At 41.2% G+C, this 19782-nt stretch overlaps 1 protein-coding gene across 3 annotated transcripts in view; it reads left to right on the forward strand.

Annotated features, from left to right (window-relative positions):
• Positions 1–8107: 8107 nt before the first annotated feature.
• The window catches only part of LOC311079262 (butyrophilin subfamily 1 member A1-like), a 32268-nt gene continuing 20593 nt past the window's right edge, over positions 8108–19782 (forward strand). The window contains exons 1-3 of one of the 3 annotated variants that reach the window (XM_084108520.1): positions 8108–8255; positions 8494–8552; positions 8678–8734. In XM_084108520.1, the coding sequence (XP_083964646.1) occupies positions 8680–8734 (55 nt within the window). In that variant the 5' untranslated portion in view covers positions 8108–8255; positions 8494–8552; positions 8678–8679. Of the gene's footprint in view, positions 8256–8276; positions 8553–8677; positions 8735–19782 lie in introns of those variants that run through there. The other 2 variants (XM_084108521.1, XM_084108522.1) reach the window with 2 other exon arrangements.

A 19782-nucleotide genomic window follows, 5' to 3' on the forward strand; every position in this document is an offset into this window, starting at 1 on the left:
GTCCTTGGCCCATGCTGTGGTACCGGCCTGCTTCAAATCCACCTCCATCGTTCCGATACCCAAAAACTCCAACCCATCAAGCCTCAACGACTACCGCCCGGTAGCCCTCACCCCAATCATCACTAAGTGCTTAGAGCGGCTGGTCCTAGCACACTTCAAATCCTGTCTCCCCCCCCACCCTGGACCCCCACCAATTTGCATACCATCAGAACAGGAGCACAGAGGATGCAGTCTCCATAGCGTTGCACTCTGTCCTCTCACACCTGAACAATAAAAACACCTATGCCAGAATGCTGTTTATAGACTTCAGTTCAGCGTTCAATACAATCATCCCCTCACAACTCATCAGGAAACTCACAGACCTAGGCATCAGTTCCCTCATGTGCAACTGGTTACTGGACTTCCTGACCAGCCGGCCCCAACATGTCCGGCTGGATAACCACTGCTCATCCATCATCACAATGAACACCGGTGTACCACAAGGCTGTGTGATGAGTCCCTTCCTCTACTCCCTCTTCACCCATGACTGCAGACCTGTCGATGGTTCCAACACCATCATTAAGTTTGCAGACGACACCATGGTGATCGGCCTCATCAAAGACAGCGATGAGGCCGCTTACAGGGAGGAGGTGGATCGTCTGGCTGAGTGGTGCGACACCAACAACCTGCTGCTCAACACCGAGAAGACCAAGGAGCTCATTGTGGACTTCAGGAGGAATGCTGACCCACATCCACCCATCCACATCAAGGGGACGGCTGTGGAGCGTGTGAACAGCTTCAAGTTCCTGGGAGTCCACATCTCCGAGGATCTCACTTGGACAACCAGCTGTTCCAGGCTGTTCAAGAAGGCTCACCAGCGCCTCTTCTTTTTGAGGACCCTGAGGAAGAACCACCTGTCCTCAGACATCCTGGTGAACTTCCACCGCTGTACCATCGAGAGCATCCTGACCAACTGTATAACAGTCTGGTACGGGAGCTGCTCTGCCTCGGACCGAAAGGCGTTGCAGAGGGTAGCGAAAGCTGCCCAGCGCATCGCTGGAGCACCACTTCCTTCCATAGAGGACATCTACAGGAAGCGGTGTCTGAAAAGGGCTGGGAAAATCATCAAAGACCCCAGTCACCCAGCACACGGACTCTTCACCCTCCTGCCCTCTGGGAGGCGCTACAGGAGCCTCCGGACTAAGACCACCAGGTACCGGAACAGCTTCTTTCCTACAGCTGTCAGACTCCTGAATTCTGCCTCCTGACATCTCACCCATATTAAAACTCATGGACTGAACATACACGTACTCACAACCACCCATAACTGAACATACACACAAGAAAAAAAAAAGAAAAAAAAAACGTCCGACAGTATCCTCATACACACAAAAATAACATGGACTGAACCGCCACTTACAGTCATTTGCACTTTATATCATTACTGTATAATTTATCCATATATATCTCACTGATCTTAACTGCACTACTGTAAATATTGTAACATTTGTACATATCTACAATATATCTATATTTTTGTAATATATCTACATTCTTGCTAAAGCACTTCTGGATGGATGCAAACTGCATTTCGTTGCTTTGTACTTGTGACGTGTAATGACAATAAAGTTGAATTCTATTCTATTCTATTCTATTCTATTCTATTCTATTCTATTTTATGCCGGTTAGAAATGTGTCCGAGTGCGGTCCGCCTTGCTCTGATGTCATGTTTGTTTTGTTTGTTTGTTTGTTTATTTATAAAGCACATTTAAAAACAACCCTAGGTTGACCAAAGTGCTGTACATAACAATTTACAAAGGGATAAAAGACAATTACATAACATATTTTAGACTAACAACATCTGTTCAAGAAAATAGGATCTAAGCATAGATTTAAAAACAAAAAAAGATGTTGCTGTTCGGATCGCTACAGGGAGCTTGTTCCAGAGTTCATTTCAAGGAGATCAAAATTGGAGTGATGTGCTGAAACTTACGTGAGCTAGTCAGAAGCCTGGCCGCTGCATTTTGGACCATTTGCAATCGCTCCATGGATGACCGATTAATCCCAAAATAGAGTGAATTGCAATAGCCTAAACGGGAAGTGATGAATGCATGAATAATTTTTTTACATTTTTTTTAGAGATAAAAACGATTTAACTTTAGCTAGGCGACGAAGATGGAAAAAACACGACTTGACTACCACATTGATCTGCTTATCAAACTTAAGACCAGAATCAAATCGAAAGCCTACATTTTTTGCACACGGGGTGACCCATTGGATTAAATAACCATGGTCATAGGTGCTGGCATTAAAAGCATCACTAGGCCCAAACAGAATCACTTCGGTTTTGTCTTCATTTAATGTCAAGAAATTATTTGTTAACCATAATTAAAGTTCCTGAATACAATCAATCAGAGCTCCCATTGCATGTTTATCATTAGGTTTTAAAGGGAGATACAGCTGGGCATCATCAGCATATAAATGAAAAGAAATCCCATATTTATGAAAGATTGAACCCAGGGGCAACAAATATATCATGAATAAGAATGGAACCCTGAGGGGACACTGTGAGGGACCGAGAAGCCAAAACCAAGGAACACAAGCTTTGCACACAAAAAAATGGGTCTTTATTTGAACCCAAGAAAAAAAAAAAATAACTTTACAAACTCATAAATTTCTTACAATAAAAATAAAATAAACAAACAGAAAATGAGATCAAGAAAACAGTTAGACAAAAACCAACTAAAACTGACCTGCTCAAATGAACAAAGCAACAGCTTATAAAGGAAAGGATGGGCCCATTACAAATTAAGAGGGGAAACAATTCAACTTTACATTCAACATATAACCTTAAATAAATCAAAATCAAATCAAACAGAGATATATAATAAATACAAATAAGGAAAGCTAAATGTAATCAAATATCATAAATGTACAACTAAATAAATCAATTAATAAAGACAGTAACGTTTCTTCCTCCCCCGGGCAATTCCCAGCAAATGGTATGTCCGGGCGGAACCAATAATGCTTAAATTCTGTTCCTGCCCGGACTCTAATCTTCATCACGCCAGGATGCGGCTGTAGCAGACCATGTCTGAAGTTCATCACGGTAAACCAGAGAATGTCTAATAGGAAGAGAATTGGCACTCTCTGGTTACTTCCGGTTTCTGGACTGGCTGCAGTAACACGTCTCTGTCCATGTGGGGGCGCTCGCAGGCAAGTGCAGAATGAATGGAGGTCTATGGCGCTATACCCCTCAAAATCCACTTTTCTCAGGATATCATTTTTTGGCTAGTAATTTTAATGTTGTATTCGAAAGGAGATGCAAAGAAATTACACATTGCTGGGTGTTAGATTATTTTAGAGTCACTTATTTGCTTTAAAAAGTCCTTTAAAATGTCAATGACGTCACACACATCGTACGACCAGAGATACTGCTTTACGGCGATCCTTCAGTCACTTTGGTGCTTTCGCGCTCTGCACTTTCTTTTCTCTCGAGGCATCAACAACACAGCTGACACAGGCAAACACACAACACAGCTGACACAGGCAAACACACAACACAGCTGACACAGGGTAACACACAACACAGCTGACACAGGCAAACACACAACACAGCTGACACAGGCAAACACACAACACAGCTGACACAGGGTAACACACAACACAGCTGACACAGGCAAACACACAACACAGCTGACACAGGCAAACACACAACACAGCTGACACAGGGTAACACACAACACAGCTGACACAGGCAAACACACAACACAGCTGACACAGGCAAACACACAACACAGCTGACACAGGCAAACACACAACACAGCTGACACAGGCAAACACACAACACAGCTGACACAGGCAAACACACAACACAGCTGACACAGGCAAACACACAACACAGCTGACACAGGCAAACACACAACACAGCTGACACAGGCAAACACACAACACAGCTGACACAGGCAAACACACAACACAGCTGACACAGGCAAACACACAACACAGCTGACACAGGGAAACACACAACACAGCTGACACAGGGAAACACACAACACAGCTGACACAGGGAAACACACAACACAGCTGACACAGGCAAACACACAACACAGCCGACACAGGCAAACACACAACACAGCCGACACAGGCAAACACACAACACAGCCGACACAGGCAAACACACAACACAGCCGACACAGGCAAACACACAACACAGCCGACACAGGCAAACACACAACACAGCCGACACAGGCAAACACACAACACAGGTGACACAGGCAAACACACAACACAGCTGACACAGGGTAACACACAACACAGCTGACACAGGGAAACACACAACACAGCCGACACAGGCAAACACACACAGCTGACACAGGCAAACACACAACACAGCCGACACAGGCAAACACACAACACAGCTGACACAGGGTAACACACAACACAGCTGACACAGGGAAACACACAACACAGCCGACACAGGCAAACACACAACACAGCCGACACAGGCAAACACACAACACAGCTGACACAGGGTAACACACAACACAGCTGACACAGGCAAACACACAACACAGCTGACACAGGGAAACACACAACACAGCTGACACAGGCAAACACACAACACAGCTGACACAGGCAAACACACAACACAGCCGACACAGGCAAACACACAACACAGCTGACACAGGCAAACACACAACACAGCCGACACAGGCAAACACAGGTAAACACACAACACAGCTGACACAGGCAAACACAACACAGCCGACACAGGCAAACACAGGCAAACACACAACACAGCTGACACAGGCAAACACACAACACAGCTGACACAGGCAAACACACAAAACAGCTGACACAGGCAAACACACAACACAGCTGACACAGGCAAACACACAAAACAGCTGACACAGGCAAACACACGTGCTAGAAGAGTTTTTGTTTTGTTTGTTTCTGGTCCCGCTTCGGATGCCACGATGCCATCAAGCGGTATCTCTGGTCGTAATCAGTCCTTCACTGACCAATCAGCGTTCATTAGCAGAATGCTAGCGTGTTATGGGCAACAACAACTCAACCTGTAAGAAATCGAAAGGACATAAGTACTCGTTCATTCAACTTTCGACCTATAACCCATGTTGAACTTGCAAAACCTACAATCAAATCTGAGATTTCTCAACGCTATCGGGTGAAAGAGACAAATTTAGCCGTCTAGCCCCATAGACTCCCATTCAGTCTGCTCTCGCCCGCGATCACCTCCAGTGGAACTCTAATGGAACTGCAACCAAGATCGATACAATGGGGCTAATAGGAAGTGCCAAGGCTCTCCGTAGACGGGCTCTGGGTAAACTTAAACTCAAAATAGAAACAAATATAAGTAACATATACAATGTAACTAATTTGTGTGCACTTCAAATCAGTAACAATGTATATAGAAATGTGCTGTAAATGTAAACATATAAAAACCTAACAATAAATTATTAATTAATATTGTTTGTGTTGTGTGGTTATTATAATCCATCATTATACTGAAACAAATGAATATGAATGACAAAATAAAAGTTTAAATGGAGATTTAAACAAAAATGGATATTCTTAAATACATGTCCTTCGTGTAAATGTATGCATGTGTGCGTGTGCGTGTGTGTGTGTGTTGATACAACCACATTACCGCTCTTGTGCGGCCACCACTCGGGCCGTCACAGACACCACAAGTCAAAGGAGCAGTGGAGGATGTATGTTGTCCAATACGAACATAAATCTTACGGTCACTTAAGTAGGCCCGGAACCATTCAAGAGTGGTACCTGTAAGGCCTATGCAATTTTTTAAACGAGAGATGAGTGTATTATGGTTTACCATATCAAAGGCAGAGCTGAGATCTAGTAAGACCAAAGCAACAGCATTTCCAGCATCAGTAGCCAATAGAATGTCATTTGAAACTTTTAGTAGAGCAGATTCAGTACTATGTAATTTTCTGAAACCAGATTGAAAAGTTTCATAAATATGGTTTGTACTAAGAAAGGCCTGTAATTGAAATAACACCACTTTCTCCAAAACTTTGGCCATAAATGGTAAATTAGAGATTGGTCTAAAATGTGCCAAGACAGATATGTCTAAATTTGGGGCCTTTAACATTGGAGTAATTGTTGCATGTTTAAGACTATCGGGGACCATTCCATTGCTCAAACTCAAGTTTACAAAGAATATCACATCAGCACCAACAATATTTACAACTTGCTTTAAAAAGTGTGCAGGCATGACATCAAGAGGACACACAGTGGGTCTCAAATGTTCAATGATATTTTTGCAAGTAGGAAGAGTAATAGGATCGAAGGAGGACCAAGTAGCAGAGCTCCATGGTATGTCATAAATGTCAGAATTAGAATGGAAATTTTGTGGTCTCAGCCTAATAACTTTCTCAACAAAAAATTGTAAAAAATTCTCACATGTAGTTTCAGACTCATCTATAAAAACATTTACCACCGGATTTAAGACATAATCAACAGTAGAATATAGTATTTTAGGACTATGACAATTGTTATTTATAATCTCTGACAAATATTTAGCTTTTGCAACCTTGACCGCTTTCTGAAATACTGATAGAGATTCCCTCATAAGTTCATAGGAAACCTGCAACCTATCCTTGTGCCATTTACGTTCATACCACCTACAAGTTTTTCTAAGTGAGCGAATCGAGTCATTTAACCATGGTTGATGTTTTTTTCCTCGGCCGCTTGGCCTTCATAGGAGCAATGGAATTCAAGATGTTCAGACAGATATTGTTAAAAAAGCAAAGGTACTCATCAGCATTTTTCATTCTGGGCGGTGAATCCGTTAAGCCAGGGAGATGAGCTGCTGCATAAGATGAAGCGAACTCCTCGGCAGCATTCGCTACGAAGTGACGAGTCCATCGGACTGGTGGGGCAGTAATATCAGATCGACCAGGAAAGATGGCATTAAATAAAACAGATTTGTGATCAGAAAAGCCATTTTCACAAATTTCAATGTCTGAAATAAAAAAGCCATGAGTCAGAACCAGATCCAGAGTGTGACCTTTGATGTGCGTGGATCCCTGCACCCACTGCGTAAAATTGAGTGAGTCAGTAAGGTTAACAATTTTAAGGTCAGTAAGTCAGTAAGGTTACAGAAATCGCTGGAGCGTGACTTTGTGGGGCAACAAATATGAATATTAAAATCACCCAATAACAGAATCTTTTCAAACTTTATTACTATACCTCCCAGAAAATCTGCAAACTCATTTAAAAACACACTGCTTGACTGTGGCGGTCTGTAAATTATCACAAACAGAACAGGATCAGTAGCTATTTCCATTTGAAACATTTGAAGCTCAAAACTATCATATGCCTCAGATGTAATGATTTGTCCTTGAAAACTGCTGCTAGACCCCCTCCGTGACCAGACATCCGAGAAGTGCTAATAAAAGTTCAGTTTGGGGGGACGAGTTCGGTAAACGGACTTAGGTCGCCCTCTTTTGTCCAAGTTTCGGTCATGAAGAGAAAGTCCAGATTATGTGAAGTAAAATAGTCATGTAGAATAAAAGTCTTATTAAGCAGCGATCGAACATTTAGCAATGCCATCCTCAGACGTGAAGATCCACAAACAGGAGCGGAGAAGTATGTCATGCTGACGTATGTCAAAAACTCTTCTGCAGATTCTGCAGTCAGGCACAGTTGCTCTCCACGACTGCGCTGATCAAAAGCATGATGGGAGACGACTTGCTGACGCCACAGCTTAATGCTCACTGGTTTAAACAACTGTGATGTATTTTTCTCTTTTAACTGTTTGATTTTAAAGCTCTGATCTCATGTTTTTATGTGTATAAATTATGTTTTAGTATTCCCAAACTCTCTGACAGTGTTATCTATGGGTTATTTGATTGTTATCATATTTATAAAAAATATATATAAAACATGTCTGTAATTAGAGTAAAAATGATTGATAAACACTTCTTTGGTATATGGGCGTCTTGTTCATTATAATTATTTTCATATAAAAGCAACAGAACTTGAATTACATCAGTTTATTAGCAACACTGTGCACGAGCGTGAATCCCGCGATGTCCATCTTTGATCTCTCAGGTGTCAGATCCACTGCGAGAAGAGAGAACTGTCCGTCTTGCGCTTCATCACTCCTCCTCTCACTGCAGCGCTACTCTCCACTACACTTCCGGCGAGGCGCGTCTCAAACAAGCCTACTTCACTATTCTCCGTTGATGTCTATGGGGTCGCGGTGTCCATTTCTTTTACTGTCTATGGTAAACACAGAAAACACACACACACACACGCATGTTCACACCGCAAAGATTATTACACAAAAACCCATCTAACAGAATTAAACTGAATATGAAGCGTTATTCGTCATCCGATGACGTTATTGGGATCGCGCTATTTATAGAAAGTGAAAGTAAAGGAGGAAAATCGGGAGCACGCTTCATAGATTCTGATTTTCGTCTATTTTATCGTTTATTTCGACTCTATTATTGTGTTGAACAGCTCATATTCATCTAAACCAACCGGATTACTGTGATTTAACGGACGAGTCTCTGTCTCCGGTGAGTTTGCTTCCTCGTTGAACACGACAGTGACAGTCTGATCATATTTCTCTCACATTATTCGCGTGTTTGAGGGGAAAATCCCTCAGGGTTTGTTTTATTTGAGTCTGTCTGTATTTTCACAGGAATGATGTCGATTATTATCATCGCTTTACTGGTGAATCTCCTCATAAAGACTTCTGGTAAGAACAAAACAAACCATTCAGATGGCTAAAATATTCCCCACAGGCCTGCTATTGTAGTGTGCTGTTCTGTTGTGTTCTTGGTGGGACTGTGGAACCTTGACCTTGACATACCTGGTTATTCATAAAATCAACTATGATGAGTTAATTTACCAGTTTCGATTCAATTTTGGATAAGAAAAATAACACTTTATAATAAGGTTTAGGTTTCACTAGTTAACATTAGTAAACTACTTTAGTTAACATAAACTAAGAATGAACAATACTTCTACAGCATTTATTAATCTTAGTTCATTTTAATTTCAACATCAATGCACTGTGACCAAAGAGTTTTGATATTTTTCCTATGTAACACTTCCCAGATAGCAATTGCATTTGGCCCGGATCCGTTTTAAGCCCCTTGCCTCCGTTTCTATCTTAGAGACGTTTTCTGATTGTGAACCAGATCCGTGCCAGATAGAGGTTTCAGCTTAAACATTCTAACTGCCATCAGTTCAGTATTTATATCATTTTACAGATCTGGCCCAGATCACTTTTCCCATAGGTAAACGAAAGACATTAGCTGTGTCTGACACTGATTTGGTCCAGATCTGCAATATGAATCTGAGCCGATACTGTTTTCACATAGGCTACACTGGTGTGGCCCGAATCTGTGATACATATCTGAGCCGACTGCATTTAAAAAAGGGCTAAAAACTGCTCTGGCCCATATCTGCAAAACGGATTTGAGCCAACACTGTTTTGACAGAGACTACCTGATGTGGACCACATCCGAAATACTTTTCTCAAACTGTGTGAAGAACTCCGTGGAATAAACATTTTCAAAACAACATGGTTACCTGTCTGCATATTTTTTTTCTATCTAGAGCATGAGATAAATGCATTGTCATTAAGCTGAGCAATATTATCAGTGTTTAAAAACTATACAGCAACATTGTGTGATGCTATAAGGTCCGTTACAGCACACACTGTAAAAAAAGTGTAATTTTACAGGTAATTGTCTATTTTTTTTTTTTACAGATTTTTACCGTTTTGTCATTATTATAGCAAATATCTGTAAAATAAAAGGCATTTGCTGTAATTTAAAGGTCCACTGTTAAATTTGCAGGTAATTGTTTGTATTTTGGTTTTACATCAATTTTACGTTTTTTAAAAGGAACTTGTCTGTATTTTTACAGAGTTATGTGTAATTTTACAGAAATTATTAGGTAATATTTTACAGATTTTTTTCTGTGAAATTAGAAAACAAAGTAAAGAAGGTATAGCCTAACTGTGGAAATTTGTATCTATTCAATATGTTTTCCTTACAGATTAAGCATGTGGGGGTTAAAGTGAGTTTTTTTAAGGTTAAATAATAGTATTTGTACATACATAGGCTACAGTAGGCCTGTATTGAATTATTTTTTATTTCACATTTTATTTTATACTCATTTTGATCATTATTTCATTGTCTTATTCTCCCATAATTTCATGTATATTTTATGAATATTTTTCCAAATCTCCGTTGCTGCACATTCAGGGCTTTGTGTGTGTGTGTGCGCGAGCGCGCGATGACGCAGATTCAAATTCGCCGCCATTACTTTTCCGCTGTTTACTCCCGCCCACAACGGTTAACGTTAGCTGATCAGTCGAGTTTGGGCAAGCGGGAGATTTGAATTCAGTCTACTCTCGTGAAGTGGATTGTGAGATCAACAGTGGTTCAAAGCAATCGTATTCGTCAAGAGGCGAGCAGCCGTGAGCAGGAGTTCTGTAACCTCTGTTGTCAGTCAGTCCATTTGGATTCTTTGGAAATAACGCCCTTTTCAGTGAGCCTCGTCACAGCGGACATCATGCCAACCGATCACCGGCTGAGGTAAGAGTCTCATTATACTAAGTTACATGTGAACGATATTTCATATCACATTTGTGTTACGTTTACAGTTTTCAAGCTAACGTTAGCATTCTTAAATGATGTTCTGTCATAACTGGCGAGAGCTGGAGGGCAAAACACTGAAAATGTAGCATCATGCGTCTTTACATTTTCCATCTGTTTTAAGAAAGATCAGTTGAACCCACATCTCAAAAGACCTAAAACAAGCTTTCGTAGACTTGTTATACATATCAAAGTCCGTTTAATTGTGTATAAAATCTTTGTTAATACGCGATAGTATCTGTCAGTAAATCAATCTCTTAAATGGCGGGACATTTTGAAACACTGTCTGGAAGCTGAAAACTCTTCTTAAAAAATATCCTCGGTTTTAATTATAGTAACCGCGTTTTGGGCGGATTTTTATTACCATTTTTAATAACCACAGTTATACTACAAATACAAATAAGCCGAGCTAATAAGCCAAATAAGTTTTTTTTTTTTTTTTTTTTTTGTGGTTAAACCATAGTTAATTTTCGTAAGGTTTGCTATCTCAAGACTGGTAAGAAAACGAATTCAGTAAATACTGTACTTGTTGATGATACAGGAAAGCACATGAGACTAGAATATGAACACATGATAAATAGCATATTCTGGCTGCATCTGCTTGCCAACACGTAACGTTAGCTATAGAATGCATACATGTGCATATATTAGGCTTATAAAATAAAAGTTGATAGAATGTTTGTGTTCTGATTAAGAAATTAACGCATCTACATTTTGGATGGCCTGGGGTCATCATAGTAGCCTTTTTCATAGGATACTTTTGATCATTGGTTATGAAAATTGCATTGATCCAGATGAACAGGCAGTTACACCCCTAACGTTAGGTGTCTCGTCTCAGCTCAAAACTTCACTGTTAGCCTTTCCTGCTCAGCTTCCAGATCATAGTCAGGTTTTGCATTGTCTCAGTGGAACATATTCTTACATGTGTAAATGTAATACTGAGTTGTTAATTTTTTTTATTTTTTTATTTTTTTTTGTGTGTGTGATTTCAGGTCAAGTGGAAAGCAGAATGATCATGGCAAACAAGGTATGGGAAGAAGTAATTTAAAATATTGTAATGGCAGAGTCTTCTGATTCCATATGATTGCACTAAAAGTGGCAGAAAATTTAATTTGTTTTATACTATATTTTCCCATATGAATATTCATTTGATCCTTGTGAGGCCACTGGAGCTGCACAAGGTTTGGTTTTACTACAGTAAGACCACGATTGTGTTAGATTCCACCCATCTATTTAAAAAAAAAATAATTTGTAGCGTAACTAGGCTTTGTCATTTAGAAACATGACTTTTCCTATCACTTAATGACACATATCTCTACCTTTCATTCCAGCCAGAGGATCTGACGGTTATCTCAGCCTACCTGATGGAAAATTCTTGCTGGATGAATGACCTTCACCTTCAACTCAAGCTTGCCAAGACAGAACTGCTTATGGTTTCAGCCAAACCATCCTTGCTGTGTGATCCTGCTGATTTGCCTTCTACAACATCAGAAAGATCCGGCCCTTCCTATCGGAGCCACACAACTCCTTGTCTAAGCTCTTGTTCTATCCAGACTGGACTATTGTAATGCTCTCCTGGCAGGCCTTCCAGCATCAGTCAAACCTCTGCAACTGATCCAGATGCTGCAGCAAGACCTAAACTCACTGCTTCAGATCTATGTGTCTCCAGAAGCTTGTGTTCTGCAAGTGAACGGCGCCTTGTGGTGCCATCATCCCAAAGAGACACAAAATCACTTTCACTGACCTTTACCTGGACTGTTCCCTGCTGGTGGAATGACCGGCGCAACTCAACACATTTTCAAGAAACTGCTAAAGATCCATCTTTTCATAAACACTTGACCCAATAATACTAAATCGTTGTTTTAATAAAAAAAATAAAAAAATAAATAAAAGAAATTGTGCACTGTGCTACACTAACTGGGACTTGTCACTGCACTTGTTGCTTCTATTGTTCTCTTAATTTTAAGTCACTTTGGATAAAATGTAATTGTAAATGTTTAAAATAAGTTATTAGAGTATAAAGGTATACAGCAATTGTCATTGGATATTTTTACATGTTCTAAATTATATACTAAGCTTGTATTTCCTATCATTCATGTATCCTGATGTTCAGTGTTTGTTTAATGAGTAATGCTGTAAATGTGCAGGTATTCTGTACTTATACATTTAGTTAATTTAACAGAAATTGACTGTACATTTGCTATTATTAAGTACTTAATTAGAGATTGGTCAAAGTTGTGAAACTGGATCTGCAAAAATTAAATCTGTAAATATACAAACTTTGTATTTTAATTTATGTACTTATTGCATTTTTATTCATAACTTCATAGTTATTTAACACAGAAAAACTACATATTAAAAGATAATTACTGTAGATAGACAGCATTATTATAAAATAACTTTATGTATGCCTAGGTAGCATAGGTTAATATTTTATTTTAGGATTGCTTTTACATGAACTTGATTTTATGTGTTTATTTGTTTTGTATTTCCATTGTGTTTATTCATTTGCTGTTATGCTTGTCTGTAAAGCGCTTTGAGAAAGCTACTTTTAAAGGCGCTATACAAAATAAATGTATTATTATTATTATTATTATTATTATTATTAATATGATACCTTAACTGACAAAAATGCCGAAAATAAGGCAAAAGGACAATCCAGTGGTGATTTAAGCGGAATCGTAACACATCCGGCACAGCTCCGGTAGGCGGAATCGTTTCACGCACCCGTTACGCATCTGTAACGGGATGATCAGGCGGTGCTGGATCGGCGCTGGCACATATCCGCAACAACCCCTAAAAACAGACCAGAAACGGCTTCGGCCCGATGTGCGTTTGGACTCAGGAACGAGTCCGTGAGGCGGATGCGGGCCAGACCCGGCTCTATCGTTTTGCGGTTGCGGCCCTGTTCCGTTACAGCGTCCAGTGGCTATCTGGGTTGACACTTCTGTAGTTACATCGCATACTAAGACCGACCGAAAATGAAAAGTTGCGATTTTCTAGGCTGATATGGCTAGGAACTATACTCTCATTCCTGCGTAATAATCAATAATCAACAAACTATTATTGAAAAATCCGCGATGGGACTGAGCTCGAACAGCTTCAGCATCAGCGACTTTTTATTGTATGAAATCGCTGTCAATCAAAAGGAGACGCAGCCTTTCGACAGACCCTCCAATCATCAGGCAGAAGCCGGAGTCCAGGCCAGCCCACTCCTCATTCACTCCAGAGACGCTGAGTGTCCGCGGGAGGGACATAATCGCAGCATTTATCCAATGACCGTCTAGTTTCGAAGCACTGAAAAAAAACTGTTCAGAGCAGCTCCACTGAAGTTAATGGAAGCTGGGCTTCAACAGGGAAATGCACTGTGATGCTACGGGAATGTATGAGAAGGAAATCGAGTCTGCTGTATGGAGCTGATCCTGGACCAACTCGTCTTTGAGATGAACATGTTCTAACGCATTTTTAGTCAATAAAATGTTAACACAATAGTACATATTTGACCATAATTTTTTTTTACATTATAGGGGAAGCCGAGCAGTCTTAAAGATATCCCCACTGTTAGGAACATAACAAGCATTACAAACTACAACAGCCTAAACAGAACTGGAACCTTTGTAAGATATGCGCTCGTCTTCACAAAAACTACATGCAGGGTTTTAAACATCTCGTGTGGAGAAAATATAGTTTATTCTGGGCAGTATGGCAAGCCATGGCAAAAAGCAGGATAACTTGTAGGCTATAGCCTACTTGAAAGGAAAACAAATTTACCGAGTAAAAACAGAGATTGTGTTGTTGAAACTTCCATCATGTGCAACTAAACCTCTACAGATGATCCAGAATGCTGCAGCTCGTCTTGTCTTCAACACGTCTCTCCTCTGTTCATCTCTCTGCACTGGCTACCTCTCGCTGCTCGCATCAAGTTCAAGGCATTGACGCTTGCTTACAGATCTATCACAGGCTCAGCTCCTCCTACTTTCATGTAAATGAATCATATTTTTTCTAGTACATCTTAAATATAAAGCTCATGACAAATAAAAGTTCCAGATAAACAAATTTAAATGCAAAAACCAGTGGAATAACAATATCTTAAAAGAAACTAGAGAGTGGCAAACTTTGAAGTAGGGTTCAAGTTTTAATTAGTTGTAAAGCTTGAAGTGTAAAGCTTGTTCTCATACACAGATATGGCCTATTTATGAATGAAATGCATGCATTTATTTGTCATTTAAACTGATGCAAACAGGGAAAGAGAGTAGAAAAGTCTTATTATCCTGTCGCCCCCTCTAGTGACAGCATTAAAGGTGCTCTAAGCGATGTCACGCGTTTTTTAGGCCAAAACATTTGTCACATACAGCAAACATCTCCTCACTATCCGCTCGCTGCCTTTCCCCTGAACACACTGTAGAGAAACACGGTCTCTGTAGACACCACAGGCTCCACAAACAGCAAGAAAAACAAACTGGGCTCACTCGCACCATGAAACACAGCAAACAGTGCTCCAACCAATCACCGACAAGCAGTATTAGAGGGTGGGGTTTGGGGGGTTAGTGCGTGTACACATGAAGGGGGTGTGTGGAGGAGAGAGAAGCATGAAGAGGGAAGTTTGAATTATGGCCGACACACGACCAAAGAGACGACGTTCCGATGAACAAATTGCAAAGAAGAGGGATATGGATAAGCTCTGCATGCTCTGTTTTTGCTGGACAGGTAAATCCATGTTTCTTTTGTCACAAGCTGGCTCATGGCCTGTGGCAAAAATGAGGGGACACCAACAAGAAGTATAGGCCAATCAAAAAGGTTGTCTTTATTGTAAATCAAAACTATTAACTTTAAACAAAGAAAAGGAAATGAGGTGTGGGAATGTCATAATGTAAGGTGTATGTAAAATGCATGGATGCATGAATCTGTGTGTGTACATGACTGAGTGGACAAACTAAGACATAACTATAAAGGAACAAACAAAACAGGATCATACCTGGAGGAGCAGAGAGAGAGAGAGAGTGGTTAGTGAAGCAGTTTAAATACCCTGAGCCCGTGTGGCTCCAATCACTAACGACCCTCCTCTGCCTGCAGGAGGAACCGCCCCTGCAAAGCAGAGGAGGGGCTGTGACACCCCCCTCCTTAAAATGAGGGTCCCACCCTCAGCCCAAAATTTGGCCCAACATATTTAAAACAATCCAAAATTCCCCAAAATGAAAATAAAGAAATACCAGTCCCAGCTCCTAGCAGTCACCCAGTGTCCCCTGGCTGACCATCCATCCCTCAAACTCAGCAGCCCTGGTACCTGGGGAGCAATTTAAGAGAAAGAGGTGCAGACAGCCAGCAGGGGCCAACAGTGAGAAGATACAAACTAGGTTAAAGGAGCACGGGACAGGGCATCAGCAATGATATTATCCTTACCGCTAATGTGTCTAATATCAAGGTTGAATGGTTGCAAGAACAAAGCCCAACGCATCAGTCGCTGGTTGGGGTTTTGCAGGGATTTAAGAAAAATGAGCGGGTTGTGGTCAGTGAACACAGTTAAAGAGGTCAAACCGGAACCAACATAGACTTCGAAGTGCTGTAAAGCCCAAATGAGTCCTAAAGCCTCCTTTTCAATTACAGAATAATTTTGCTGATACTTATTAAATTTCCGGGAGAAGAAACTGACTGGACACTCAACATTGTCATCATTTTCCTGGAGAAGCACAGCCCCAGCACCAATTTGACTGGCGTCTACCTGCAATTTGAAAGGTTTCCCAAAATTTGGTGCTGCCAACACGGGTGCCAAACACAAAAGAGCCTTAACTGCATCAAATGCCTCTTGACACTGGGTGGACCAGATAAATTCAGCCTTGGCCTTCAACAGATTGGTCAGTGGGGACACTACTACCGAAAAGTTTTTACAAAACGCACGGTAGTACCCCGCCATTCCCAGGAAGCGCATCAGTTCTTTCTTTGTTGAGGGCTGTGGAAACTGCTTCACAGCCTGAACCTTGGCTTCCACAGGACAAACAAAACCCTGACCAACAACTTTGCCTAGGTATGTGACTGTAGCTTTGGCAAACTCGCACTTTGCCAAATTGATAGTTAACCTGGCCCACACCAGTCTTTCGAACAGGGCTTGCACCCTCTGGACATGCTCCTCCCAGGAGTCCGAGTAGACGACCACGTCGTCCAAATAGACAGCACACCCTTCCAGACCCGAGACCACCCGATTCATCAGCCTCTGGAAGGTGGCTGGAGCATTCCGCAAGCCAAAAGGCATAACTGTATAAGAGAACAAACCAGATGGAGTTACAAAGGCAGCAATCTCACAAGCTCTTTTGGTAAGGGGTACTTGCCAATATCCCTTTAAAAGATCAAATTTGCTAACATACTTTGCTGACCCAACTTGATCAATACAGTCCTCCATCCTAGGAAGAGGGTAAAGGTCTGCTTTAGTAACATTATTTACTTTTCTATAATCAGTGCAGGGTCTGAAAGTGGAATCAGACTTTTTGACCAGAAGACAGGGTGAAGCCCAATTTGAACAACATGGCTCAGCAATACCATTGTCCAACATATACTGTACCTCTGTTTCCAATTTCAGTCTCTTCTCCTCAGATACACGATAAAATCTCTGTTTGATAGGCTAAGCATCTCCAATGTCTATATCATGCTTAATTAAGTGGGTTTGCGATGGGGTGTCAGAAAACAGAACAGGGTAGTTTCTAATAAGAGTTACCAATTCATCACGTTTCTCGGAGTCTAAATGATTTACCAAAACCCCAAGGTTTTGCAAAGTCTGGGAGTTCTTCAGCCGACCCTGCAAAACCTCATCCGAAAACATAACTACCTCTTCTTCTCCCCCCTCCACAAAGCTTAAGGCACAAGATTCAATGACTGGAGCAGCAGTCAAGGCTGACCTCACTGCTGGAGTGCCTTCAACTTTGCTTAGATCACGGGAATGATAACGTCTTAACAGGTTCACATGGCACAATTTAGAGGACTTCCTATGACCAGGGGTCTCAATAAGATAGTTCAAATCTGACACTTTGCGCAACACAGTAAAAGGACCACAGTATTTTGCCTGAAAAGGTGAACTTACAAGAGGCAAAAGAGCGAGTACACGATCACCGGGACTAAATTCACGCAGCTCAGCCTGTCTGTCATATCTCTGTTTCATTTTCTTTTGAGAACCTTCTAGTTTCTCTTTAGCCAGTTCACCAGCCCTATACAACTTCAACCTAAAACCATTTACATAGTCAATAAGGCTCCGAGGTGGTTCCTCAGGCAAACAACCATCCTGCAGCACTGCTAAAGGCCCACGCACTTTATGACCAAACACTAAGTCATTTGGGCTGAACCCTGTGCTTTCCTGTACTGCCTCACGAGCAGCTAGTAGCAGCCAAGGTAACCCCTCCTCCCAATCTGCAGACAGTTCTGTACAGTAAGCACGAAGCAAGGATTTCAACGTTTGATGAAAACGTTCCAAAGCTCCCTGGCTCTGGGCATGGAACGCAGTAGATTTGTTGTGTTTAACTTTAAGCTGTTTGAGAACCTGAGCAAATAAATGTGAGGTAAAGTTAGACCCCTGATCTGACTGGATGATTTTTGGAATCCCAAATGTTGAAATAAATTGAGTTAATGCTTTAACTACTGATTTAGAAGTTATAGTACGCAAAGAGAAAGCTGCCGGATATCTAGTTGCTTGACACATAACAGTTAATAAGTAGCTATGACCTGACTTGGACCGTGGTAAAGGCCCAACACAATCAATAATAAGATGCTCAAAAGGTTGCCCGATGGCTGGTATTGGATATAAAGGTGCTGGCTTTACAACCTGGTTTGGCTTGCTTGTGCGCTGACACGTATGACAAGTTTTAATAAACTGAGCTACATCCCGCTTTAAACGTGGCCAGAAAAAAATAACGGAGTATGCGATCATAAGTTTTACGAACACCCATATGACCTGCCACATCATCATGTGAAGTTTGCAACACTTTATTTCGCAAAGTATTAGGTACAACTATTTGAAACATTGGTTCTCCTAAACCCTGACCACAGTGTGGAATCCATTTCCTGACCAACAGCCCATCAAGAAGAAAATAACACTGAGCACTATTCCTCACCACTGAATCAGGAACAACTCTATCAAACAGAACAACCAAAGTAGTATCCGCCTTTTGCTCAGCCACCAATGAATCTCTTGAACTAGTCAACTGTTCTGTCTGGAGTTTAACTGGCAACTCAAGATTTTCTGGCTTACTATCAACTTCCTTACGAGAGACAGAGCGAGTAACAGCACAAACTGGAAACACCTCAGGAGACACACTGCTGCAATCTGGAGATACACATTCACGGGGCACTGAAGGTTGCTTCTTAAAGATGTTTAATTTGCCATCTGCCCACACCTTACTACCGGCCAAGTCATTCCCCAAAATCATGTGGACTCCCTCTACTGGCAACTGGGGTCTAACCCCAACAGCTACATCACCCTCTACCAGACCACATTTTAGGGTAACTTCATGTAAAGGAGAAGAGAATGGAACTAAACCCATACCACGTACCATTACACAACTGCCAGTATCAGACCCCTTAGAGAACGGCAAAACAGATTCCAGAATAAAAGAATCCAAAGCTCCAGTGTCTCTTAAGATTTTAACTGGAACATGTTGGTTGCCATCTACCAGGGAAACTATACCATCTGAAATAAAGGCTGAAAAATCACAGTGGCAAGACTGAGAACCAAACTCAACTAGTGGCTGAAAAAACTCAACCTGGTGGTCAGAGACTGTAACAGGAGCTACCATCATAGCAGGTTTAACTTGACCTGACTTTTTTGATTTAAGTAGAGGACAATCTTTCTTCCAATGTCCTTCAACTAAACAGTAGCGACAGGTATTAACATTAACTGGTGCTTTAGGCCCTCCAGAACCAAACTTCTGCTGAGGCCTCTGGAAAAAAGCTCCAGAAAAAGGTGACCTACTATTCCTAGGAGTAAAGTTACTTGCATGGTGCATATCACTGTTTGACTCAAAATGACTTTTATGAGTTAGCCTGTACTCGTCTGCAAGGACTGCTGCATCACTTGGAGATTTAACTTTACGTTCATTAATGTATGTAGCAACCTGGTCAGATACAGAATTTTTGAACTGTTCTAACACAATCAAGT

Source organism: Abramis brama (genome assembly GCF_963993115.1).
Source record: "Abramis brama genome assembly, chromosome: 3".
Lineage (NCBI taxonomy): Eukaryota > Metazoa > Chordata > Actinopteri > Cypriniformes > Leuciscidae > Abramis > Abramis brama.